Source organism: Erythranthe guttata, chromosome 9 (assembly GCF_056151865.1).
Source record: "Erythranthe guttata isolate IM_541 chromosome 9, IM_541, whole genome shotgun sequence".
NCBI lineage: Eukaryota > Viridiplantae > Streptophyta > Magnoliopsida > Lamiales > Phrymaceae > Erythranthe > Erythranthe guttata.
Genome location: NC_142541.1, coordinates 13,956,345 through 13,983,345, shown reverse-complemented (window position 1 = coordinate 13,983,345; position 27,001 = coordinate 13,956,345). Strand labels below are relative to the sequence as shown.

The 27,001-nt window shown below is 36.5% G+C and overlaps 6 protein-coding genes across 11 annotated transcripts; 3 read left to right on the top strand and 3 right to left on the bottom strand.

The window, feature by feature from the left end:
• Window positions 1–1,300: 1,300 nt before the first annotated feature.
• Window positions 1,301–3,319, top strand: LOC105976085 (Pentatricopeptide repeat (PPR) superfamily protein). Its single transcript, XM_013001374.2, has one exon. It carries the CDS (start codon window positions 1,301–1,303, stop codon window positions 2,957–2,959), a length of 1,659 nt encoding a protein of 552 aa, XP_012856828.2. The 3' UTR covers window positions 2,960–3,319.
• Window positions 3,003–5,693, bottom strand: LOC148768170 (sucrose nonfermenting 4-like protein). The gene is made up of 13 exons (XM_088822984.1): window positions 5,592–5,693; window positions 5,406–5,493; window positions 5,176–5,325; window positions 4,941–5,078; window positions 4,618–4,677; window positions 4,416–4,505; window positions 4,173–4,310; window positions 3,932–4,070; window positions 3,675–3,848; window positions 3,529–3,592; window positions 3,375–3,444; window positions 3,170–3,266; window positions 3,003–3,094 (listed from the first exon to the last, which is right to left on the bottom strand). The coding sequence occupies exons 1-13, from the start codon at window positions 5,657–5,659 to the stop codon at window positions 3,003–3,005; spliced, it is 1,368 nt and encodes a 455-aa protein (XP_088679110.1). The 5' UTR covers window positions 5,660–5,693.
• LOC105975614 (NFU1 iron-sulfur cluster protein) lies at window positions 3,130–8,234 on the top strand. 2 transcript variants are annotated; one of them, XM_088822983.1, is made up of 3 exons: window positions 3,130–3,252; window positions 7,529–7,962; window positions 8,045–8,197. In XM_088822983.1, exons 2-3 carry the CDS (start codon window positions 7,544–7,546, stop codon window positions 8,097–8,099), a joined length of 474 nt encoding a protein of 157 aa, XP_088679109.1. In that variant the 5' UTR covers window positions 3,130–3,252; window positions 7,529–7,543; the 3' UTR covers window positions 8,100–8,197. The 2 variants fall into 2 exon arrangements, with proteins under 2 accessions (XP_088679109.1, XP_012856264.2); XM_013000810.2 differs by lacking the exon at window positions 3,130–3,252 and adding an exon at window positions 7,289–7,426 and having other exon boundaries at window positions 8,045–8,234.
• Window positions 8,235–9,470: 1,236 nt separating this feature from the next.
• Window positions 9,471–13,957, bottom strand: LOC105976009 (Amidase family protein). 4 transcript variants are annotated; one of them, XM_013001285.2, is made up of 13 exons: window positions 13,561–13,939; window positions 12,953–13,227; window positions 12,755–12,868; window positions 12,454–12,678; window positions 12,264–12,346; window positions 11,842–11,942; window positions 11,619–11,742; window positions 11,383–11,537; window positions 10,886–11,022; window positions 10,634–10,804; window positions 10,324–10,548; window positions 9,995–10,228; window positions 9,471–9,892 (listed from the first exon to the last, which is right to left on the bottom strand). In XM_013001285.2, exons 2-13 carry the CDS (start codon window positions 13,037–13,039, stop codon window positions 9,752–9,754), a joined length of 1,797 nt encoding a protein of 598 aa, XP_012856739.2. In that variant the 5' UTR covers window positions 13,040–13,227; window positions 13,561–13,939; the 3' UTR covers window positions 9,471–9,751. The 4 variants fall into 4 exon arrangements, with proteins under 4 accessions (XP_012856739.2, XP_088679108.1, XP_012856740.2 ...); XM_088822982.1 differs by having other exon boundaries at window positions 12,755–12,863; XM_013001286.2 differs by lacking the exon at window positions 12,953–13,227 and having other exon boundaries at window positions 12,755–12,863; window positions 13,561–13,957.
• A 1,485-nt stretch (window positions 13,958–15,442) lies between these two features.
• On the top strand, window positions 15,443–17,778 carry IPK2A (inositol polyphosphate kinase 2 alpha). Of its 2 annotated transcripts, none has more exons than XM_088822980.1 (2): window positions 15,443–15,718; window positions 16,537–17,778. In XM_088822980.1, the coding sequence occupies exon 2, from the start codon at window positions 16,586–16,588 to the stop codon at window positions 17,495–17,497; it is 912 nt and encodes a 303-aa protein (XP_088679106.1). In that variant the 5' UTR covers window positions 15,443–15,718; window positions 16,537–16,585; the 3' UTR covers window positions 17,498–17,778. The 2 variants fall into 2 exon arrangements, with proteins under 2 accessions (XP_088679106.1, XP_088679107.1); XM_088822981.1 differs by lacking the exon at window positions 15,443–15,718 and adding an exon at window positions 15,779–15,999.
• Window positions 17,779–20,822: 3,044 nt separating this feature from the next.
• On the bottom strand, window positions 20,823–26,462 carry LOC105975792 (respiratory burst oxidase homolog protein C). Its single transcript, XM_088822995.1, has 11 exons — window positions 25,286–26,462; window positions 25,151–25,199; window positions 24,731–24,844; window positions 24,219–24,644; window positions 23,626–24,012; window positions 23,443–23,538; window positions 23,242–23,357; window positions 23,026–23,128; window positions 22,769–22,842; window positions 21,545–22,119; window positions 20,823–21,356 (listed from the first exon to the last, which is right to left on the bottom strand). The coding sequence occupies exons 1-11, from the start codon at window positions 25,996–25,998 to the stop codon at window positions 21,247–21,249; spliced, it is 2,763 nt and encodes a 920-aa protein (XP_088679121.1). The 5' UTR covers window positions 25,999–26,462; the 3' UTR covers window positions 20,823–21,246.
• Between the last annotated feature and the right edge of the window lie 539 nt (window positions 26,463–27,001).

Here is a 27,001-nt window from a genome sequence, read left to right as displayed (position 1 = left end):
TAAATTTTTTTCTCTATCAGGTTTGTTAATGGATAGTCGATCAAAAATTTAACTATTAAAAATAACAAATCACAATTACAAAAAAAATACAAAATTAATTATATTTAAAAAAAATACAAACATTGTAATTAATTTATACATTGGAATCAATAAACAAAAAATTAAAAAAAAATAAATAAATTAACAACTAGAGTCGGTTAACCTTAATCGACTACTGAACATAGTCGATTAAGCCTTAATCGACTATTGAACATAGTCGATTAAACCACGTAGTCGATTAAGGGCCCTGCCTGCGCGAATTTTTTTTTTCTGCGCCGTCTTCCGCCACAATCCACCAAAAAACCCTAGATCTGTTCTTCATCGTCACCACGTCGTCGCCACACCACAACATCACCACCCCACTTCCATATTCTAACTGTTTTTACACCAACTTTCCTTCGAAACCAATCCCTAACAAGAATAAAATAAATAACCGGAGCTACAGAATACACCAAGTCAACGCCGCCGCCGCCGCTGCCATTTTTGTTGGTTTCGCTGTGTGTGGGTAAGGACGACGCCGTTTTGTGATCCTCTTGCTTGGCGTTGCTGCTCTGATACAGCTTCTTCAAGCCGAGAAGCTCCTTCCAGCGGCTCGAGCATCTCGATGTCGTTGAGTGCCGGATGTTGGAGAGATGCAACGGCACGAAGTAATTGCCAAGAGAAGAGAGAAGACGAGAAGACGAGAGAAAAAAAAAAAAAAAGAGAACGGCAATGGGTTATGGATAATAAGGGTGGTTTGGGAATTATTAAATAATATTTGGGTAGGATATTAGGTAAAGGGGTTCTCTCTAATTATTTTTGGGAGGGGGGTTTTCTTAACTCATTTACCTAGATGAGGGGGTATTGCTAATTATCCCAAAAATCAAACTTACATAAATATCCAAAAACATGTGAGCCTAGAAAACTAGGTTCGAGCTCGAACTTATAGAAATTTAATTACTTCAATTGGTTGATTTTTTATTGTATAATAAAATATTTGGTAGATATTTTTATAAAAAAAGTTTAATTTTTAAATAAAATGTATTTTTGCACAAAGTAGTTTCGGAGAAATATGATTAAAAATATTAAATTACATTTATTAGCATAAAAAATCATCCAGGCTTCATTGTACATGATCTATTGTGTTTCGAAAGTGCAAAAAACTATTAATTATTTTCGAAGGTGCAAAGTGTAAAACTATTATATTAAAAGGGTGCAAAGTGATATTAAGCCATATTTAATTTAATTTAAAGCTTATAAAATTTGCACCAAAACGAAAAAAATGAAAACCCAAAACACCAAAATGCAAATAAGGTGCATGCAATTGCAAACATCATCTCAATTCATCACCACTCTCAGAAAAACCTGCAAATCCATTACACAAATCCAACAACTCCATGCCCAAACCCTAACAAGAGGCCTCTTTTCTCTCCACCCATCTCTTCTCCTCACTCAAATTCTCCACTCCTTCACTTTCCCAAACCCCCAAGCAACAACCGCCACCACCATTCCCTCCGGCGACGACGGCGGCGGCGACTGTATCATCGCCTACACCGCCAAGATTTTCAATCTGATTCCAGACCCTTCAGCTTTCAACTACAACTCCATTATCCGTGCGCACACCCTCCGCCGCTCCCCTCGCACCGCCGTGGTATTTTTCAGCCGGATGCGCCGGGAATCGGTGTCGCCTGACTCCCACACGTTCCCTTTTGTTCTCAAGGCTTGTGGGCTGTTGGGGAACTTGATTTCACTCGCGAAAAGCGTTCATTCGGTTCTGCTCAAGTTCGGGTTTTCGGTTGATGTTTTTGTGTGCAATACGCTTGCCTGCACGTACTGCAGGGGCGGTGAATTTGACGGCGCGTTGAAAGTGTTTGAGGGGAGTTTGTTCAGAGATGTGGTGAGTTACAACGTTATGATTGATGGGTTGGTCAAGGCTGGTGAGGTTGATAGAGCTCTGAAGATGTTCGACGAAATGCCGCAGAGAGACGCGGTTTCTTGGGGCACCATTTTGGCAGGGTGCGCGAAATCAAACCGGTGCATTGAGGCCGTTGAGTTGTTCGATCGTATGTTGGATTCAAGGGTGGTTTTCGATAATGTGGCTCTGGTTTCAGCCCTCTCAGCCTGCGCTCAGCTCGGTGAGCTGGCAAAAGGTAAGAAAATACACGACCACATCACAAGAAACGAGATCAAATTGGACTCGTATTTAGGCACTGCATTGGTTGACTTATATTCAAAATGTGGGTGCATCGAGATAGCCAAGGATGTTTTCCGGTCATGTCCTAAAAAAAACGTGTCTTTATGGAACGCAATGCTCGCGGGACTGGCCATGCATGGTGATGGCATATCATTGCTCCAATACTTTTCAAGAATGGTGGAAAACGGTGTCGAATCCGATGGAGTCACGATTTTAGGTGTTCTGGTGGGCTGCAGCCACTCGGGACTAATAAATGAAGCCAAAAAGATTTTTTCCGAGATGGAGAGTGTTTATAAAGTTCAACGAGAGCTGAAGCACTACGGCTGCATGGCCGACCTTCTTGGTCGAGCGGGTTTAATAAACGAAGCGATTGATATGATTAAGGACATGCCGATGGGAGGTGATGTGTTCGTGTGGGGTGGATTGCTCGGCGGGTGTAAAATACACGGGAATCTTGAAATTGCTGAGGTGGCGGCTAAGCACGTGATGGAGGTGAAACCGGAAGATGGTGGGGTCTACTCTGTTTTGGCACACATGTACGCGAATTCGAACCGGTGGGAAGATTTAGTGAAAGTGAGGAGATTGCGGGATTGCAGATGGGGGATTAAGAAGAGTGCCGGTGTTAGTTTGATTGAATTGGGAGGTGTCGCGCACGAGTTTGTTTCGGGGGATTGTTTGCATGATTGCACTTTCGAGATATACTCCATTTTGAATGGATTAGAGCTGAACCAATATGAAGTGCCCTAATTACATTTCGTTTGAAACCGAATATCGGGTTTTTCTTTTTTTTTTACCTAGCAAAAAATCGAAATACATCTCGTAAGGTGATTATGCCTTCGACTCGCAGTGTAGAGGCTTCGATAACAATAACACGGCGCACATCTGAGAAACAGAGTCGATATGCGGTTACGTGTAGAAAATGCAGAAGCTAACAGAAAGTTGAATGTACTAACTAACCTGGTTCGGAGAGACGTTCCATTACTCGGTACAGAGAATCGAACCGAGTGCATGTCTGGTATCGATTTCGGCCTCGTTCACCTGTAAGTTCCAGTGCCTGTATTTATTTATATATATTACGGAATAAATTCGATTATTTCGATTCAAAAAGTTGATATCTACAATTACCATAGAACAACAATACGTACGATAGATTTGGGCTTACTTGAGATACCGTCATCTGATTAAGTTGGACAGCTGTATATACGTCGGCGTATGCTAATGAGATAATATCACTGCATAAACATAAAAATAAAAAATAAAAATAAAAAAAAACTAAAATAAAAAAGAACATATATAATGTTTGAAGAGCATATTACCCTCTAGAGTAGATATTTACGAAGTTACCCTCGTGATCGACTATGGGTATTGAACTTATCTGGGCTGCACCAAAACAAAGAGAAATTAGAATTAGGATGTGAGGAAAAGTATTATATATACATATAGGCGTATATATTCGTATTACCTTCGAGTAATAAAGTAAGAGCAGAACTGAGAGTATCGTTCGGGTTTAATATCAATAACGGACGACCGGTTGCTCGTCTAAATTCTACGGCCCAAGTACCTAGCGGCAAGTAACCAACTGGTTGCTGTAAAATATTCAGATATCCAAGATGGTGTTGAAAATGGCTGCATATATCTGAAATTTTTGAAAAAAATACGAAGAAAATTACGAAAACATAACCTAAAAAAAGCGAAGAGTTAGTGACTTTGCCAACGTACTTTTCAGTATTCGAGAAAGGCACACTATGTGTAGCAATCGAGGATTAGATCCGTTTACTGAATGTATAACGGGAACAGCAGAAATGTTGTTCTGTAGAATCTTTGATGCCACGTCAGCTAAGGACTCGTCTGGACCAGCCTGTAGATTGCCGAAAAACCAAAAAAAAAAATTAAAAAAATTCTAATTAAGTTTCCTAGAGATAAGCTCTAATGCAGTCGACATTTGTAAGAGAGTGTTTACATGGATTAAAGGCCGTCTGTGAATCGAAGCCGTAGTTCCGATTATATCCCTGTGATGTTGAAGTTTGCAGCTTTTCCATGAAGAAATTGTTTGTGCTTGAAGCTCTGCAATGGCAAACGCAGCACGATTTCTTTGAAGCTGCAACGGTGTGGGGGTAAATTTGTCTTTTTAGACGGAAGCATGTTTTGCAAAACGTAGGAAGAAAATAAACTAAAAGAAAAAAAATAAAAAAAATTGAAGTACCTGAAGTAAAATCAAAATAAAATCGGAAGCAGTTAGCATCCCGGCCATTTGTCCGTCGTTCTCGTCCCACAGAGGCACAACCGTAAGTCCCTGTCAAATGATAATGAAACTTAACATCGGATCTTGATTTGAATTGCTCCTACCTACATGCAGAGAAAATCAAGAAACGGAAAAAAAAAAAAAAAACTCGAAAAACTTGTACCGAATCATGCATAACATGAAAGGCTTGTTTGACATCGACCTCAACATCCAACGCAATGACCTACATTTATATATATATATATATATATATATATATATATATATATATATATATATATATGTATATATATATATATGTATATATATATATATGTATATATATATATATATATATATATATATATATATATATATATATATATATATATATATATATATATATATATATATATATATATATATATATATATCACAAAGTTAAAAAATCTGCCGTTTTTGGAAATGAAAACATATTAGAAAAACAAGGTAAGCGGCATTTCAAACCTTGCCTGAAATTGGGATCAGCTCGTACATTGTAGTTGATAGCAGATGCATAGATAGAACTCGACGAAAAACATCCATTTCTGCATCTGAAATTCGAAGCAATGGTTCGTTGTGGGGCCCACCTGAAGTTGAACCCTGCTTTCCCAACCCCATAGTACATACAAAATATCAGTGAATCATGTATATATATATATATATATATATATATATATATATATATATACATGATCATGGCACTTACCCGGCTCGTACTAGGCTGTAAAGCATTGGCATTACTAAATTCTGTCGAAAGAAACTCGGTTTCGGTAACTAAAACTATGTTGTTTTCTTGATCGCAAATTTGGTGCTGATCAATTCGCCACGTACCATCAACCAAGAATTTGTACTGAAATCCAATTTTTAAAGCGGGATTCAAAATTAATTCAAATCCAATTCAACAAAAAACGAACCTAAACTATAGCGTACCTGATAACAACCGGGCGGAAGATCGATGATTCTCTGGAAGATGGTTCTGGAACCTTCCACTAAAACCATTGCTATTCTCTCACTCCACCTGTACACATAATTAATTACATACATTAGTGTAAAGTAATGTCACAAAGGCAATTTAATAAATAAATAAATAAATAAGGAGAAAAATGGAGGAATTACCCATTGAAAGAACCAGAAAGAAAGACTTGATTGCCACCATACCGCCATGTAAATGGAGTTTGCACCATTTGTTATGTATCTCACAATTATTCTGCTCCTGCCCATATATATAAATTAATAACTTCAATTAAATAATAGTTTCTTCTGGTCCGGTCCTGACTCGGTGAAACGTGCTAAATTATTAACTCGATAATTTAATAATTCACTAAATTAATAGAATTTCTCTGTATTAATTTCTGTTTATATATATTGGGATAACAATTTAATAATAGTTATGCAACTATCAGAAAGCTGTACTTGTGAAACCTGACAATATCTGTGTTAACTCCGCCACCTTAAACTACTAATTTAAATTATTAATGAAAATTAAATCGTTTATTTTACCTTAGTAAATAAATTAAGAAATGCGAATTTCCTTGGATTTTCCGACAGAGAAACAAGCGACAAAAATTATGATGATTGCGTTAACGGTTATTCTTGATGCTTCTGTTTTTTTTTTTTTTTTTTTTTTTTTTTCCTTTTCCCCCCTAAGCTTTGGGTTAAATGTCAGAGCAGTTCGTTAATTTTGAAAAAAAAGTTCAAGCTGGTCCTTGTTATAACGGTAAATACATTAACCACCTGAATCTTTTAAGTTTTTGCAGATCACCCATGAACAATTCCTTTTTTTCACAAGTTCACCCGTATTCAATTAATAATGCCACTTTGCCCTTTTTTTGCACGTTTTCAAGTTAAAATGACCGATTCTCAACACACATGCATTGCACTGCGAAATTCAAGACTATTGTTGTCTTTTCTTTTAAGAAACTCCATCAATTTTCCCTCCATTCATATATATATATATACATATATATATATATATATATATATATATATATATATATATATATATATATATATATATATATATATATATATATATATATATTACCGGTTCGATAATTTGGCATATAACAAATTTTCGTTCGATCGGATTACTGACATGATGAACACTCCTATAAGGAGTAAATTTGATAAGGTTACGATGAACGTGTAAGAAAAGAAAAGACATAGGTTGTGTTTGGTAAGCTTTTGGGCTTCCATTTCCATTTTATTTTGGGGAAAGATGTTTTGGGAGAAGAATTTGAAAATTAAATAAAGTTTGTTTGTGTTTTGGGAGCAGACAATTTGTACTGTAGCAAGTTAAATCATGTCTGAAAGGTGTTGGAAAAAGGTATTTTGGAAGAAGAATTTAAAAGATAAAGTGATTTGATTTTGTATTTTAGTGAAGACAATTTTCACTGTAGCGGTCTAATCATGTTTGTTAGAGAGAGAAATATTTGAATTTGTTTTGGGGAAAGTTTTTGAAAATAGTGTAGAAATATAATTTTCATTTTGGGGAAAGTGTGGAAAGAATTTGAAAACTGTAACAAACATAGCCATAGTTATTAGGTGACTGTAATTACGGAAATATGAACGATTTTTTTTTCGTAATTTGATTAGCTCAGTAATATAATATATTATTACTAAAATTTACTATTTTAGTAATTAATAATATAGAAATGACATGCATAAGCTAGAATCTACGTGTTGGTTCAAGAGGCTTCGATGGTGATGCTGTACCCTTACCTTTGCGACACGTATCCTAGATTCATCCTTTCCACTTCTTTCTCTCTCCTCTCTCTACGCTAGATTTCCTATAAATTAAAAAATTAACTTGATTCATCTTTCACTTATCTAAAAGCAGAAGCTGAAGCTTAATTACAATCACTTTTTTGATCTTCTTTTTTCTGATCGATTCTTGATAGTTTACTGCTCATCATACATAATTCTCAAAATATATGGCTTTCAGCAAAACGGTACGTAGCCAGCTAATTTGGGTTTAATTAGCTAATTGTGTGCTTAATTATATATAATTAATAATGTTTGGAGTATTAATTATATATTAATTTGCTGTACAGGCTTACTGGAAATCAATGGTTGAAAAGTTGGGAGCTGGGAATTATTCGAGTTTCACAACGTTAACTTCTCCGAAGATGAAACCCTACTCCCCCACGGCCGAGAACTTTGTCCCCTCTCCAGGTGGCGGCGGCGGCGGCATTAAATCCAAGTTGCCCAAGGGTGGGTTTGCGCCGGTGTTTGTGGCGGTGGGGATGATAGCTCTGTCCGCGAGTTTCGGGGTGTACACGGCGGTGCACCAGCTGCGGCGGAACCCTAGTGTTTCTGTCCGGAAGTCGAGGAGGGAGACCATCCCGGAGGTGATGGAGCCGGAGCACGTGGCGGAGGAGGCTGAGAAGTTTGTGAAGCAGTCCTTTTTCAGGAAGGTGGCGCACGTGCAGGATTTCGACCGACAAGAAGTCATGTCTGATCCCATACGTGGCGATGTTTTCACCAGGTACAATATATACATACACATACATATTCATATATAGATACATATACATATACGTATAAATTTATAAATTATGATTTTGCAGGCCTGTACGTGTGGAAACATTGAAAGACGTTGGAGTGGAACCCAAACCTAATTAATACTTTGTCGTTTAATTTAATTAGTTTCTTAATTACACTGAAATTCGTCCCAGAAAAAAAAACTTGTTAGACGAAAAATAATAACTTCCTTTTTAATAATGTGGTCTATTTATTTAAGTGATGATCTGATCTGCATTTGTGTTTGTATCTTTTTTTTTTTTTTTGATCTAAAGTATCATTGTTTTATTTAGATATTATTAATATATTATTTCTGTAAGTTGATTATAAAAAAAGAGGATATACTACTAATATTATTAAGGTGAGAAGTTGAGTGAAATATATTAAAATATGGAGAGAAAAAAAAAACCGGGTTAAATCGGTTGAACCGTGACTATCGGTTTTGTGTCCAGTCCGGTTCTGACTAGTAAGGTTTCTAACAGCCCTCAAGGGCTTCCAATATCCTTGCACTTCCACTCTGTGTATATTATATTGGGTTAATGGTACTTTGCCCCCACAAACTATCGGAACTTGTTAAATTGTTGCACGGTATAGATTTGCCATTTCCGTTCATTTCTCGTTTGCACGTGCGTAGCAGGTGAGTTTTCTCGAGGGTATAAACGTCCATTTTCTTTAATGTAACCCTACCCTTGGGCTTGTAATTTTTCCTCGTTTTTTTAACTTCTCCTCTGCATTTGCATCAACCCAACGTTACACGTAGCAGATGCCTCGTGAACATTGAAAAACACCAGGGAAAATCCCAAGAAAACGGCACAAATTCTTCATCCACATGCACGAAAACAGTCCACTTCATAATCGATCGAGCAGTCTCGAGACTTCAACGTACCAGACGCATCTTCGAGACGAGAAGCCGTCTCCAAATCCAGGCATTTGAAATTGGATTTAGGGTTTGTACTGGGTCAAATTGGGTGAAATTCAGTTTGAAGAAGCGTTGATTGTGTGGACTATGAGAAATTCATAGCCGAGAGTGGGGAATTCGGAGATTTTGACGTTGTTTATGGACAGGGTTTCGGTGAGGTGTTTGGAGGGTGAGAAGAGATGGGAGGGTTAAGGATGCGGGGAAGAGGGGAGAAATAAGGGTGGGCAAAAGCCAAAAAAACGAGGGAAAATAGAAGTAGAGGGGTAGGGTTACATTTGAAGTCAACGGACCTTTTTACCCTCAAAAAACACACATGCGACACATGTGCCGATGAATCCGGCAAGAAATTAACAGAAATAGTAAATTTGAGGCACCGTGCAACAGTTTAAGTTCCAAGTTCAGGTAAAAAAAATTGTCTAGGGGGTAATGTGCAAAATGCACGATAGTTTGGGGGGAAAAGTGCCATTAACCCTATTATACAAGTACATACATGATACATGTATTGTGTGTATATGTGTATGTATGTGTACAAAAGTGTGTGCCTATTATACAAGTACACCCACAGACAAATTAAATATCATATATCAATTATTATTACATTACAAATATACCAGTCCTGAGATTTTATTTTGAAGTGTTAATTGGCATATCTGACACGATAATTTTGCGGTTTTACGGATCGGGTAGGGTTTTAAAACATAGTAGCTGCAGTTGAGACAATCACACACCGAGAGTAGGATGCTCTTGCATTAATTGAATATCGCCTAACGAAAAAATTGTTCTTACAACATGCCACGTCAGCGTATGCGGTTAATGAACTCGAATAATAATAAAATCATAAACCTCGTAGTTGTCTTGGAGGGATTGCCTTTGTAGGTGGGTTCGGGATCGAATCACCGGGCCCCAGGTCATCGATAGGCGGGCGCTGCTTGTGATTTTCCGTCACTGATTGATAAGCTATTGCCAATGCCAATGCCTGAATTTCACCCCCAACAAAATAAAAATTAAAAAGTAAAATAAACAAAAAACAAGTGAACTAATTAATTCGAGAGGATGAAAACGGAAAAAAAAATCTTACGATGTGATCTTGCTCGGGTGGAGCATAAATACCGGTTGTGACTGTAGTTTTTCTTCGAGTATTTTCTGTAGGGGGATCGGATATTTTCCTAAACCCCGTCGGCACAACAATTACGGGAATGCCCACGAGATTTCCAACACAAACCCGTTCCCAATCCGTTGCGTTTCCGATAAACGCATCGACTTTGAAACTTTCTCTCACTTCTCGTATTAGTTTTCCTCTTGCTCTTTGCGCCTGTGAAACAAATAACTCAATTTAACACGTGGGGAACTAAATGCAATAAAAGTCATAGAAGATAAGAAATCAAAGAGTTCGTATGGGATACATACTTGAACATAATCGACAGCTGGCACGACGCGGGCCCGCCTAAGTTCGAGAGGCCATTGGTCTTGAGCTTCGTACTCGTCCTCTAAACCAGAGCGTTGCCACTCGTCAAAGTGGGCCAGCATATCGACATCCATTGTGAAGTTCAAGATTCCTTGAGCAGAATCAACGGTGTAATTCAGCTCAAACGGAATCATATTGACACCTTTCGACTCGAGCTTTCGAACAACCTGCCATTTTTCGGACACTATTGTAGTTACTTCAAGAAAACTACAATAACAAAACTAATGTCTTAGGTTTAAATTAATTACTTACATCCATGTCAGCATCGTCGAGGTACCCCACATTTAGCTTCATTATATCGACTGCAAATGGATCGGAAAACGGGATGTTTCTTGATGAAAGATCGTGTGGATCTTTGCCACGTATTATATCCAGTACGATCGCACAGTCTACTGCATTTCTACAGAAAGGTCCTAATTTATCCTGCGAAATAAGACACAGATTAAGAATTAACATCGAAGGAAAAATAAATATTTAAAAAATTAAAATTTGTTTTTTCTTTACCAAACTCTCGGATAAGCTTAGAACACCCGTTCGGCCGACCGTTCCGAAAGTTGGACGCAATGCGGTCACACCACATCGAGAAGCGGGATATGTGATTGATCCAGCAGTTTCCGAACCAATAGAAAATGGAACCATACCTGCATAATTAAAATTAAAAACATGTGTCAAAATCGTAATTTTAATTTGAAGTAAAATCGGGAAGGGACTGTAAAATTGTAGGACTTTACGTTTCTTGAAAAATTAAATGGCACGCCAAATTTTATATTTCTCAATTATTTCACTTGTTTTGAAGTTCAAATAATTGGGTCTAGTTCGACAAATTGAAACCTAGGCCAATTTTCGATCGAAATTCAAATCGTTAAAATCCCAGTAAAATTAAATTGGGATTTTAAAATTTGTTTAACCCTAGGATTTTTAATTGGGATTTAACTACAATATCCGTTCTTCAAATGAATAAATTCATGCAAAAACAAAAAAAAAAAGGAAAATCGACGAACCAGCTGAGGTGCAGGCAGCTGGTCCAGCCGATGAACCAGTGGAATATTCCTCGATATTCCAAGGATTCCTCGTTCTACCCCCAAACCAAATGTCGTCATACGCTAGTGAACCGGTCACAAGCTTCGCAACGAGAACAGCTCCAGCTGATTTTAACCTGAAAAAAAAATGATTATTTAATATCAATATACCTCCTATTTAATATTGCACATTATTATTATAATCGAATATAAATTACCTCTTATAAACCCAAGCTTCGATATCAAGAACTTGATTTTGAAACGTTTTAGAACCCCACGTTGTTTTGTAATCGGGTACCGCAATTATATCCTTCAAACCGTACGGAATTCCGTGAAGCGGACCTGAAAACGGAAGTCACACTAATTTCAATCATTCTATTTAAAGAAACGTGTTCGGTAATATTCTAGAGAAATATCCGAAGAAAAAGAGAAGTCGTGAACCTAAATATGTGCCTTGTGCGAATAATTCGTCGGCTTGTTTTGCTTGCTTGAATGCTAATTCCTCTGTTATAGTAACAACAGATTCCAGAACTGGACCATATCTACACCAATTCGACCGATGAATTAATACAAGGAAATAATTAAGGGTTTATTGCATTTAGTACCCCCTATGTTTTCTATAATTGCTAAAAGAATCCCCATGATATTTTATTAGCAAAACCCCCCCTACGATTCAATTTCTTTTCGCAAACTGCTCCCTCTAAATTCACTATTTAGGGGGTTGTGTGCTTAAACAAATGCGTTATAAGGGGGTTTTGCAAATAAAATAAAACGTGGAGTTTTTTAGCAATTAGTGAAAACACAGGGGTACTAAATGCAATAAACTCGATAATTAAACACTCGTCGTCGTTTCTTGGAGATACCTTTTCAATCTATTCAAAAAGACTCGAGTGAGCTCCTCGGATGTGATTTGCTTCGATTTAATCAATGCCCCCAATTCAAGAATCTGATCAAAACAAAAAAAAAAAACCGAAAGTCTCGGGATTAGAAGATTCTCGACGAACGAGCAATTTTTCGGTTTATTTTCTCTAAAATCGTTAGGGTTTAACTTACACTCATAAATGCAATATCTTCGTCACTCTTAGGCCTTTTAACACCAGAAATAGAAGGGTAGTTAAATCTTTCAGGGGCATTTTGGGAATCACCATGACCCCATGCAGAATTGAAAACCAAAGATGACGGATTTTCTAACCCTCCATTAACCGAAGCAACTAATTTCCGATTGGACCTAAAAATCGGAACATTGAGCTCTCGTGCACCCTTTTCAATTTCCAACATCTACAGAAGAACATATAATATTGAGCTCCTTCGTAAAAATAAATATTGTCGATTTATATTCAATATACGTATGTACCTTTGCATCAGAAAAGAAGTCGGCATCCAACATTCTGAACCCACTACAAATCGAACCATGGTTGATTTTTTCCAAGCATTTGCTATGGTTCGTAGAATGCACTTCTCTACTGCCCTGGCCCACACACACGAAACATGTGTCAAGAAAGTGTACACCACAAAAGAATCAGACAAAAGATCAAGAAACAATTGATTTTACCGTAACTCTGAAGACACTCTCAGACATCAGCATTTTCGAGAAATTTTTATACACATCGACCCGCTTTAGAGTTTTTAGACTGTACATTTTACTATTAGTGTTAAATCAAGAGCAAATACGAGTGTACTCTCTCTCTCTCCGGGTTCGATAAGCTATTTTTAACTCCAAATTCCGAAGTACGCGGATTGATTTCCCCCCACAAAAAAATGGCTCAATCTCTAATCCGACAAGGGTATCAAGAAACCGATTAACTATTTCTGTTTCAATTCGAACGACTGAAAAACAAAACGAAAAACAAACATTACTTCGACTACATATTCATCATCAATGCTTATTACACTACTTATAATCCGGAAACAATTGGAGCTATGATTAGCTATGTAGATGGAACAACAGGCCACAATCATTACAGTCTCTCTTAGACATTATGTCATACAGATTATACGCAGTATGAAATAATTGATCAATAATTACTGAAAGTAAGAACTGCCCACCCAAAAATAACAGTTCTTTTTTGTTCAAGAACAAACAAACAAACAAACAGTAATATAAACAAGAACCCATACAGTATATACACACATATATACAAAAAGGATGAAAGAAAATACCATAAAGGAAACAGAATTTATATCCGGAGCAAGAACCCAGTTCTGGGAATTCAACTGAGTTAAAGAAGAAGCGGCGCAGTTTAGCATGACGAGCAGTGATGCCTGTACGAGGTATAGATACAAGAAGACACGTGTCGTGCAAAGGGGCACTGTTCTTGGACACATGTCTGCAAACTGCGCTGCCACTTTGAAGCTTTGTTACTTCCGAAAACTGAAGCAGTTTAGAATGCTAAGAAGATTGATTAGATCTAATTTAGCTGCATTTTCTGGGAAAGTGAGACTAATTAACTTAACCGTCGTTTATTTTGAGTATATGGTAATTTGGGGGCCGCCGGCGCCGGTCAACTGGTGAGGTTTATCTCTTTTTTTTTTTCTTTTTTAATTGGGCAAATTAAAGGCCACACCTGATATATGGTCAAATAGCGAAAAAAAATCACTTGTTTTGGTATTTACAGTCAACCCTCATTTAAAATATTTTTAAAATAAAATTTATATAATTCGGTTATTTACCGAACTAAATCGTATATTTAGTTCGATAAACGGTAGGAAATGTTGGGGTACCGAAATTTCGCTTCAGTTTTACCGATTAACATCCCCAAATTTCCTCTAGAGGGGCATATAATACATAGTTGAGGGGTGACTGTAATCATCCAAACAGAAAGGGGGTTTTCGTAATTTGACTATAAGTCGGGTATGGCCGTAATTTGCCCATTTTAATTTGATGAAGTTTTTCGTGTTTCCTAGTTTATTTCAATTTATGGAGAATTATGTTTTTCGCCCCTCGTGTTTGACCCGATTCCATTTTCTGGTCCCCTTGTTCCAAAGTGAACAATTTCACCTTCAAGGTTCAATTTTAAACGTATTTGGTCCCCGACGTCACTTGTCCTTTAATATTTTACTAAAAACACTATTTTGACGCCAAAATTAAAAATTAAAATTGTTTTGGGACTGGAAAGTAATTAGAAATTTAAAGTATTATTTATAATTAATTTTTTTAATATTGTTTTTCTAATGTTGGTTGCTTTGTGAGTAAATACGGTTATTAAGCAACTCATTGTAAATTTTTTTCCTTATACTTTGTAGTTTGTAAGCACGAAATTAGGCTGGAGAGTAGAAGAGAATAACACGTCAATTTTGTTATTGATGCTACTTGTTAGGGGTGTGCACGGGTCGGTACGGCTCGGTTTTTCCAATAAACCAAACACGTACCGATAATATCGGTTTTTCCAATAAACCAAACACGTATCGATAATATCGGTTTTTCATACTTTAAAAATCGAATATGTCGGTTTTTTCGGTTCGGTGTTAATCATTTTTTCGGTTAATAGTTTCTGTATCAATTCGGTTTATTTTCGGTTTCATTTTCGTCTATTTGTTCGAATCGGTTCGGCATAAAACCGATATATTTGGACTTTTATTATATTTATTTGAGAAAATTAACAAATAACAACAAAAAATTAACTAATAAAAAACACGTCACAACCAAAATTAATTAATAGAAAAACATGTCACATGGAGGCGCTCGAAAGATAGAGGTATGCTAGGGTAAGTATTTATACTATATATCAAAAAGATATCATTTTGTATAAATCGGTTCGGTTCGGAAAATCGGTTCGATAATTTTTTTATTCTCCATACACAAACCGATATTTCCTGTTTTTCAAATTCTTTTTACCGTATATGCAGTTTTAAGTTGGGACAGTAAATATCGACTCGGTTTTTTCGGTTTCTCGGTTTATTTGCTCACCCCTAATTGATGCACATTGAAAAAAAAGATAATAATAAATGAGATTGAATTCAGCCAGTATGAATGATTTATTGCGTTTAGATGATATAAAGTGCTATTAATTTTTTCAAAGATTCAAAATGATAAAATTTTACATTTCAAGGGTGCAAAGAGAAATTAACGGTAAACATAAATTATGTTATGTATTAATAAACTCCACTTAAAAATGACGAGGGAAGCTCCACTCATTTCACAACACTCTTCTCTCTCTCTCCTCTCTTATTGATTTTCGGCCTCTGATTTTCAATCGTCTCTCGCTGTTTCAGTAACTGTTCACTGAATCCCCAAAGCTAAGATTCAAGATCAAGGGTTTTTGGGCAATTGAATTTCATCGTCTAAGTGTCAAATCGCCCCCCTCAGAAAAAATCAAAGGTATGCATCGAATCCCGATTTTACACATATATGAGAACTCACATTCCTGTAAAAGTGATTATTATGGTTCAAATGATGCTTCCATTTGCAAAGCGTTTTGATGAAGATTTTAGGGTTTTTTTTTTTTTTAATTCTAATCGAACTGTATTTTGAAACTTTGTTCGAATCTTATGTGGGAGTGGAGAAAAGAATCCGATTCTAGTGTTTTCGTTTATATGAATGTAGATAGGGTTTGCGAATTGGGTTTTTAGAATTCCCTCTCTCAACTGCTCCATTCTCTGGTGAGAGTAGAAATTTCAATACACATTGATTTATATTTTGATGTTAGTAAATTATAGTGTAGAGTAGCAAATTAGGTACATCAATGTCGATTTGGCGTCTTCGATCTGTATTTGATGCCGAAATTTTGGGGCGGGCTGTGATCGTGATCGTTACCAAGTATAAGGAAAATGGAAGAATTAGTTTTTTGTCTTCGTTACTTATAAGTTATAACTAGATAGCTGTAGAATTCATTAGTATTTAGTACAGAGTAAGTGAAGCATCCAATATTGACAAAATCATATCATTCTTTGCTCGGAGTTTTTTTTTGGAATATATATATATATATATATATATATATATATATATATATATATATATATATATATATATATATATATATATATGAATCTCAAGAACTTATATTTTCGCGGGTTTTTTTTTTTTTTTTTGGTAACTATCTATTCGTGTTAGTTCCCATAGCATGATCTTGATTTCCAGTTTATACATCGAATGCTAAATCTAATCCCCTCTTTATCTTCTTTCTCGGTTGCGTGAAGGGTTCGCTCCATACTTTGAAGAAATCACTTCTTTCTCGTAAAAGCCACCATGCTAAAAATCCCGGACCATCAGGTAGCAGGTCACAAAGCCGACGGAGGAAAACTCGGACCCCTAGTCGATGACTCGGGCCGTTTCTACAAGCCTCTACAAGGTGACGAACGTGGCAAAAACGAGGCCGCTTTCTACACATCTTTCTCTTCAAACGCAAAAATACCCGACCACATAACAAGATTCTTCCCCAAGTTTTACGATACTCAGCTAATCGAAGCATCCGATGGATCAGGCATGCAACCTCATCTAGTTCTACAAGATCTGACCTTCGATCGAACCAATCCATCGGTTATGGATGTCAAGATCGGTTCAAGAACGTGGGCCCCACAAGCTACAGAGGAGTATGTACAAAAGTGTTTGAAGAAAGACAGGGAAACTTCGAGCCTTCCATTAGGGTTTCGGCTATGTGGTTTGCAAATATATGGAGACGAAGAAACGAAGTTTTGGAAACCAGAGAGTAGAGCATGGGTTCAGTCCCTTTCGGCCGATGAAGTCCGGTTACTTCTGAAAAAGTTTGTTTCTTCAAACACGTCGGATTCGAAACCGGATTGTGCTTTTGCTTCGACTGTTTATGGTGGGTCCACTGGCATTTTGTCACAGCTGCTTGAGTTGAAGGCTTGGTTTGAGGATCAGACTATGTATCATTTCTACGCTTGTTCGATTCTTTTTATGTTTGAGAAGCAGCTTGCTTTGAAGGGAAAGAGTCCACGCCCGGAAATCAAGATTGTTGACTTTGCGCATGTTGTTGAAGGGAAGGGTATTATTGACCATAATTTCTTGGGTGGGCTTTGCTCGTTGATAAAGTTCGTATCTGAGATTCTTACCACTCCGGAAGATTGTGCTAATGATGGTTCGTTGGAGGATTCCGTTCAGAGAAACCACGTTTATTCTGGAAATAGTACGGTTTGAATTTTACTTGCTTAAAATAGATACTCGCGCTTTGCTCTGCTCTGCGTGTTCGTTTATTTCGATGTGGAATTTCGTTGATTGTTGGTCAGCATTATTTTGAGAGGCGCCCGCGTGAACATTTATAGTAAATAAGCACCCGCACCCTCAGATTTTATGATGCTTTTTTTTTCTCTATGAACATTTTCAATTAAAGAATTATAGAGACACTTTGTGTTTCAACCGTAATCTCAAGCAGTGTTTCTGCTAAATGAATGTGTAAGTTCTTATTGTGTTATTTAAAATTATTTCTAATAATTATTATACATTACTTCATCATTAGTTTATCAAAGTAGTTACAAAATCAAAATTCTAATAAAATATTTATTATTTAACTATTAGATAAAATTTGCTTATTTTCCAAATAATAATTGCAATAGAATATTCTAAATAAACATTGTATAAGAATTTTGATTTTGTAACTACGTTGATAAACTAATGATAGAAAAAGGTCTTCTCTATAAATATGGTTTTTTTTATTTTTTTGGGTAAATTACAACCATCCCTGAGGTATGATCAAATTACGAAAAGCCCCCCCTTGTTTGGGTAATTACATTCACAACCATCAACTATAAATTTTCTTACACGTCCACCCTTGAGGTTTCAAATTTAGTGGAATCTTCGAGATTATATGGAATATTATCACTTTTGTACCCGTTTTATCCCATTCGAACTCCACAGTTTGAAGTAAGATGATCATAATATGTGTTTTTTGGCTTGTATATATCTGATTGGGGTGCATCAAGAAACTGTATTTTTACACAAAATGAGTACAAACTAGAGCAAATTCCACGAAATCTAGATGATTATGTTGAATTTGGCACCATAAGGGTGGAGGTGTAAGAAAATATCCCAATTGAGGGGTAGATGTAATTATCCAAACAAGAGGGGTTTTTTTGTAAATTGACCATACCTTAGGGGTTGGTTGTAATTTACCCTTTTTTTTAAACAACTTATGAGCTACACAACATTTATTTTTTTAATTATTTAAATTATATTAAGAAATTATTAATCAAATAGTTTTTAAGAGCTTCTAAGCTATTAAATATCTTCCAAGATATTTTGAAGGATTTTAAAGTTAATCAAACACACTCATAATTTGTTTTTGTTTGTTTTATACCAAGTTAAATAATATTGAATCGTAAAGTGACCATTTTTTTCAAAGCTCGCTTAGGGCCCTTAAATTGCAGGACCGGCACTGGCCCCTTGAAAATACTACATTGCCGTAAAAGTCTGATCCCGATAGTATTTTTTGTCGAAATTAGGAATTTGAAAGGATATTTGTCAGTGAAGGGTGTAAGTGTCATTTTACTCTATACACAACCAAATAGTTAAAGTAGAAGTGCAATTAATTAATTGTTTTCTTATGATAAAAGGGTCATCATCTTTTTCTTTTTTTCCCCAAACTTGTGATAGATCTTTAGGTCAATTAGTTGAAATCTGCCAGATTTGCTAGGGAAAATATGACCCTATATTTTGATATATTGCATTATCTAGGTTTTGGGTAAAGAATATAAATATAGATTTATAGTTTGGTCCATGGAGAAAAAAAGAAAGTACTCATTTAAGTAGCCACTAAGGCTAGAGAAGATTATTAAATATTGAAAAATGATGCATTTTTAAGGTAAATTATATCTACACCCCTAAGATATGCTAAAATAACTTTAAGACCCCTGTAGTATCGGTAGTTACAATCATCCCCATAGAAAAACATTGTTCGAAACTCAAACGGGATAATGCATTGGATACGTTATTCTGATAGAGTTCTAACAGACTATTAGTTTCCGAAAGTGGTGGAGACAACATAGATCTAGGGGGTAACATGGGTCCGTCAACATTTCTTAAATTGCCCCCTAGTTCTATGTTGTCTCCACCACTTGCTGAAACTAATAGTCCGTTAGAACTCTATCGGAATCACGTATCCATTGCATTATCCCGTTTGAGTTTCTAACAATGTTTCAGAAGGGTAATTGTAATTACCAATACCACATGGATCTTGAAGATATTTTAGCATACCTCGAAAGTGTAGGTGTAATTTACCTTTTTCTTTTATCATTAACAAGAGAATATGCAGTGATTCGAAGTGTACTAGTAAACTAAACTCTCGTGCAATATCTACTAAATTGTAAAAGAGATATAAAATATATTAGACTAACCATACGGGATTAAGTCGATTTAAAAAGTGCCGACTAGTGTGTTCAAATTCGAGTTAAATATCACTAGGCTACTTTGATGAGGATAGTAAAAATATATAATTAACTAGTGTAGGTAGGGCTCGGCAAAAATTACCGAATACCGATTACCACGGTATACCTACCAACAATTACCGAATAAATACCGAACTATCGGTTACCACTACATTTGGTACGGTATCGGTACCGTACCATTATCTTACGGTACGGTAGCGGTATTGTATCTTCAAAACCATGGTAATACCGTACCGTACCGTAACTTTGTATTTTAAAAATTAGTTAATATATTTTACCCTTTATATTGTAAATATTAAAAATATAGTCAACAAGTATTATAAAATAAAAATAAAAAACAAGAATAAACATATGATACATATTATATATATTATATATATACATAATTCTATTTTTTTTATTATTTCCATATATTTATTCAAACTCTATATTTAATTTGGTTCTCGTTAAAGTTTTTTATTTCACGTACTTCTTTAGTTTCAAAGTCCAACTAATCTCTTATTGGTGGAATATTTTTTGCCATAATTTTCTTCTCCCTTTCCCCCCCCCCCCCCCCCTAAGTTCTCACCCTTTTGTTTCATTTGCATTATTACAACATAATTTTTTTTATTTATCTTACTTAAACCATGAAACTTTTTGCTCATTAGTTTCTACAATTTTTCTATACATATCTTAGTAATCATTAGTTAATTGAAGCAACATACGCTATTACGGTCGTATAATGTATATTCATGTAAATTGTTTGATTACCATATTCATTTGCTTAATTTGTTGTATTTATGCATTTAATTAGTATTCATCTTAATTATTGTATCATCCGAGTTCATCAACAAAATGACGTACGGTAGATTACCACGTACCGATCATACCGTACCGAAACTAACGGTATACCGAATAACGGTATACCGCAATTGTTGGTACGGTAACGGTATAGAATTTTTCAATACCGAAAGATACGGTAGGTACACGGTATTGAACAAAATGTTCGGTAACCGTACCGAAACCACCCCTAAGTGTAGGGGTCAAAAGTAAATGATGAGGATAATAAATATATATATAATTAGTGTAGGGGTCAAAAGTAATTGATGAAGATAATGAAAAGCCACAATACTCTCATTAATTATTGCAAACATACTAAGTAGGTGACAAATAACATATACAATTAGTGTAGGGGTCCAACCGTAAATATGATATTAGTGGGTTGGTGGAATTTATTTTACATCTTCCACCAACCACTATAATACTAATCTATAATATCTATACTAAAATAATAAATAAAAAACTAATCAAATCTTGCTGACGTAAGCATGATGCTTGATGAGATCACTCCTTGAAAACTATCTATATACTTCTTCAAAATTAAATAATAATAAAAAAAAAAAGTGGAATTTTATGAAATTTGCTTCCCCTAGTGGCGGTGGCGCGGCGGCGGCAGCGGTGGTGGTGGTGGTGGTGGTGGTGGTCTCAATCTGTACATTCAAAAAGATGATTGTGATTTTGAAAAGGTCAAAAGTTTTCTTTGTGGAATTCAAATTTGGTATTTGTTTTGTGGGAAAAATCAGATGCCAGCTGTCTTAGCTCCTTCACTGGTGGTGGGGCCCCACAATAAAATACTCCTGCAATATCACCAAATAATTGTGGTCCAAAAATTAATCTTTTATATATCACAAAAATAAAATTACTTCATAATTTATAAATTTATATATATATGTATGAGAAATTAAATTCCATCAAGCATAAATGTATGAGAATAAGTGACAAAAGGAAAAAGTTGTGAATTCGAAATTTCGTAGAAAGGACTTACCGACTCTCGAGTTAGGATGATTGAGCGCGATGCGTTTGTAGACGGTACGCCAATTGGGCTTCGCAAAGTGCGACTTAACCCTAGTTCCCGACACAACATCGACTCCATTCTTGGCATGGTTAAGCGATTGAAGCATAGTGATTAGAGCCGAACGAGCATCTCCCTCTTCGTAAACGCTCGTGCAATAGTTGTGCATTTCGATGACTCCCTTGTAATCCATTTCCGCAACCTCGTTCATCACGCCCTTGAACCAATCGAACGAGCCTTGTTCCCTCGTCACCCAATAGAAGTATGCCCTACTCGTCTTGAAGTTGTTGTGCCTACCGCTCTGTCCAACGGGCTTTTTCTTGGGCATTGGTGTTAACGGGCTTGCGTTCGAGGGTAGGGAGGTAATTTCACCGTTTTCGAGTGAGTTCTCTTCTTCGTCGATTGCTTTCATGTTGTTTACGATGTCCTTAACGACGCTTATCATAGGTGTGGCTCCGATTCCGAGCCCTACTAATAGGACCACGTCGTAGTCTTTGTAGTCTTGCGTGGGTGCTCCGTATGGACCGTCGATTAAGACTTTCGGGAAGCTGTTTTTTTTAATCATTAATTAGTACACGTAAAGTCGTAAACATCATTATTAGATATGATTAAGACAATTAAAATCATATAGGAAAAGAATTAGTTTTGAAAATGGATATTTTCGGATTGAAATACGTCGGAATTAGGGAATTTTGTTTCGAGTTCCACCCATGATATAAAATACCCAATAATATAATTTTTCGAAAAGTAGATTATGAAGCAATATAGAATTTTGATTTGATCCCCGAAAAAAAAAAGTTAGATAAAAAAAAATCATAATTTTGAAATCAAAGTCAAAAATCTCAGATCGAAATCGGTAGAATACGAAAATTCCAATCCGACTTTCGCCCCTAGTGATTATTGTCAAAGACTTCAAATACAAAATGATTTTCGACACATGACTTTTCAAAAATAGTGTTCTTGTTATTTTCTTGCAACTTGCATTGGAGCACTAAGCCACTATAACTTCAATTATGGATCTATGGATGTGAATCATCTTTAAATAATTCAACTTTTTTTTTCTTTTAATTAATTAATTTCTTCCCTTTATACTTTTTCAAGAAAGTGATCAAATGTCATATCCTAGTACAAGCACATGATTAATTAAATTTGAAATAATTAATCTAAAAAGTTGAAAATATTCTAATAATCACTTACTTGGGATTATTTTCTCCTTGCAAAAAATCTGCTCGAAGGAGCCCGCTTTTGCCGGTAGGTGGTGGCTGACAAACCTAGAAAAGTAATAAAGCAAAAAATTAGTAAAAATCGCACATGTAACGGAAACTACGAATTCGAAATTGAGCATATACTTCCATGAACATATTGTCTGATATTCTCACATGGTAAAAAAAAATAAAAAAAATAAAAAACTTAATATGATATAAATAATTGGTGAATAAATTAAATAAATTTACCTCTGAGAAAACAGATTTAAGTTGTCTGGTCCAATCACCAAGAGTTCTAATGTGTACACTGACATAATCATCCATAGGTGCTGAAGTAATGGAAAATGGATGCCTGTAATAATAAAATGGACCACTTGTAATCAATAATAATAATCTTGCAATTTTTTATTTTTATTTTAATTCTTATAGTATTTAATTATGAAAATATTTTACGGTTACACCTACCATTCGAACGGAGAAACAGCTGCGCAGTTGACGAAAATATACTGCCCGCTTTTATATTTGAATCCTTGCGGCTTCGACATGTGCAGCGTTAGCACATTTCCTGGATAAACCGCCACCTTCGGAAAAAAAAACATAAATATGATGTCATAATTATTTACATATACACGATGAAATATTAATGCTCGTATTTCGGGATTCTACCTTTAAGATCTTGACAGCTTTGATGCTCGATCGGAATGCCCTAATCAATCGTTCTCCGGCGTAAAGTATGACAGGAACAGCTAAATACATCCATGTCTGAAAATATTCATGCACAAGTATTATTATTGAACAAAATATACTAAATTAGGACAAGAACCAAAAAAAACGAGAACAAGAACTAACCGTTTTATTGTACCATTTGTGGGTCAAGTAAATCTTGATACCGTGAATAACGAGGAGAGTGTAAACAATGACGAATAAATGGTGCGAATACCAAAACGCGTTGAACCCGGTGAGTTTGTCCAAGGGTTTCGGTAGGTTGACTCGGTTCCTTCTAAACCAAGGGGAGGCGAGTGTGAACGCAATTGCCATTAGGACAACCATTATAATGCCGGTCACACCGGCCCAACCCTTAATGAACCACCAATAGCTCGGTGGTTGGTCGTCGCCGAAGAATGGCTCCATTAGCTCGTACTTCTCTTCGCTCGCATTTAATATTCGAGGGAAATCGCACGCCAAATGGCTAATCCCGTGTATTCCCACCGCCAACGCAATTGCCACCGCAATCACCTATTAGAAAAAATATCGGAAAATGATAAGTGTTCCAATACAAGAACTAAGGCTCCGTTTGGATCAACGAAAATCAATTCGGATCACCATTTTAAAATTCTCTACTTTACCATTTTCATTTTTCGTCGTTTCGAAAACTCCCACAAACCAAAACAAACAAGACCCCAAGTAAAAGACAAAAGGGGAAAAAAAGAGTCGAGACATACTTTGTGGAAATTAAGGTTGTCGTCGAACGGAACGGCGACACCAAGCCTGGTCTTGTTCCTAAGCCAGGTGATCGTGTTCCGACAAACGGGCAGCAAAATAATTGCCATGTTCAGCTTCAGAGTTTCGGCGGCGCCCTTAGCCATGCACACACAATGGCCCATAACCACGAAAGCCACTCGATTCTTGTACTGAATGTACTTGTAAGTAAAAAGACCAGCCATCACACCGATCCATAACGCCATTACCCAAACCCTCTGCCAGTTGTCCTGCACAAAGTAATTGAAATCTCTGTACTTTCGTTGTACGATGTTTGCTTGAGTAGGCTTCAGCTTTTCGCTCAGCATTTTGCTTAGGTTTCGGCTCTCGCCACCTACTCTTATCGATTGGCTCGGCCCTTGTAGTAACAGCATCTCCAAATTCTCTATCTGTTTTTTCGAAGAAAAAAAAAATATTATTACTATTAGTGTCTGTCGAATATTTGAAAAAATCTTGTAGTTTTTTAATTAATTACCATAATGTAACCGAGTTCGTTCGGGTCTAGTTCCTCCATGATTAACCTCGCGTACTCGTCTGCTTGCTTCTGAATATTGGACAGCTTGTTTGCTGAAGCACTTAATGTTATAATCTGCAAAAAAAAAAAAAAACCTATAAAAATCCGTTCTTTAATCTGTACAATTGCATGATCTTGTTCCATGAATTACGCATAATCACACACACACACACACTTGTGCTTCGTGGGCAGTTATTTAATCAAATCTACGGTCCAAATCCACGCGATATAAATAACCAGATAATTTTTCAGACAAGGAAAAAGTCAATCTTTAAGCTCCATACATCGATAGAAAATTGTTTAATAAAACTTCAATTTGGAAATTATATATATATATATATATATATATATATATATATATATATATATATGGCACCATACCTCTCTGACTTCCTCCTCCGTGATTCTGCCATCGGCATCTTTATCAACCCTGCACCGACACAAGAATCATCAAAACGACGTCGTATGCAGTTATAAATGTTTAATCAAGATTAGTGATTGATTGGTTCTTCTTACATGTCGAAGAATGTTTGAAGCCGACAATCGAAGCTTTGATCGGAGATTTGGTCCCAGAACTCCTTCAGATGGGCTTTGGTGATGGAGCCGCCGGAGATGTTCCTCCGCCGCGCGAGGGCGTCGAAGAGCTCGCCGGCGAACTCCTTGGACTCCTTGTTCATGCCAATGCACTCGCCGAAGAGGGAGCGTGGGAGGAGGCCGTTGGTGGCGGCGGTGAGGTCGTCGAACCGCTTCTCAACCCCAGCCCAGGCGGCGCCGCCGTCCGTCTTGCTGATGAACTTCAGCCCCTTGAGCGCGTGGGCCGCCGCGGACTTGGTCCGGTCGAATCTACCCGGCGGGTGGGGGCGGCGCGTGAGGGAGGCGAGGCGCTTGAGCTCCTGCGACACCTGCTTAATCCTTGACGAAGCATTTCTGACGACGGAGGATCCGAAGGAGGACTTCTTCTCGAGGCCCCTGGCCAGCAACGCCAGCTCCGGGTCCTCCACCTCGCCGCCGCCGGCGGTCTTGACGCTGTGCACCGCGACGGAGTCCTCCCTCACGTCGAGGGTGATCTCCACGTAGTCGTCGGCGTCGGCGGAGGAGTTTCTGTTCGAGCTCTCCGGGATGTTGAACCGGGCGCTCTTCTTTCCGGGCCGCTTGTTCAGCGGGCCGCTGTACGAGGTTCTGTCGCCGACCACCTCCGAGTCGGAGTTGTGGTTGTCCGAATTCTGCATTTTAGACTGTGTATACAAAAACAGTATATATATATATATACACACACACACACACTTATATCTTCACCCAAACACCAAGAATTAAAAGAAAAAAATCAAGAAAGAAAAATGAAATTATATTTCTGACAAAAGTTCAAATCTGCTTCTGCAACTTATACATAGCTGCTGATATAAAAAAAAATTGGGTTTCTCTCTCTTCTTTCTCTCTCTACTCTTCTTTCTCTCTCCTATTTTATTGTTGTTACAAAGTCTTTAGTGTAAGAAAATTGAGGGGGATAGAAGTTTATATATAAGAAAAATATAATATATATATATATATATATATTGTGTGGATATATATATATTGTATAGTTGTGTGAAGGGGTGAGCTGGTTTGACCAAGCAGTTTTGATTGTGTCTTGTTTGCTGCTGCTGCAAGATTTGTGCATGTAATCAATATTATTATTCACTTATTCATATTATTCTAACCTCTTCCTTTTGTTTTTATTTGACCATTTTTTTATATAATAGGTCCAAACTTTGATTGATCTGCATCAAGCTCGTTTGGTTGGTAAGATAAGAATATCGAATTTTTTATGATGTTCAGCGAAAAAACTACCTGAAAGATAAAATAACATGTGATAACATATATAATATTTGCGCGTCGACCCATTAAGTTATTGGGAATATCAAATAAAAGTCCAATTACGTAGTTAATTATGACTGAAGTTCTCAACCAAACGAGGCTTAAGTAGACACGAAAGTAAATTGGTATTGCATTGTACACACATGTGAATGCTGAGTTCCATTATTTTAAAAAAAATCTACCCTAACAGATTTTAAATCTAAAATATGTACATTTAAGTAATCGCCATATTATTGGCAATATTGTTAATTATATATTTACATTTATGTATAATTAATAATGTTCTGGGAATTTGTATTTACTTGTGTGTATTTGACTATTTTCAGTAATCACTAATTAATACTGGGAACTGCGAAGAAATGCCTTAGAAACTTCTAA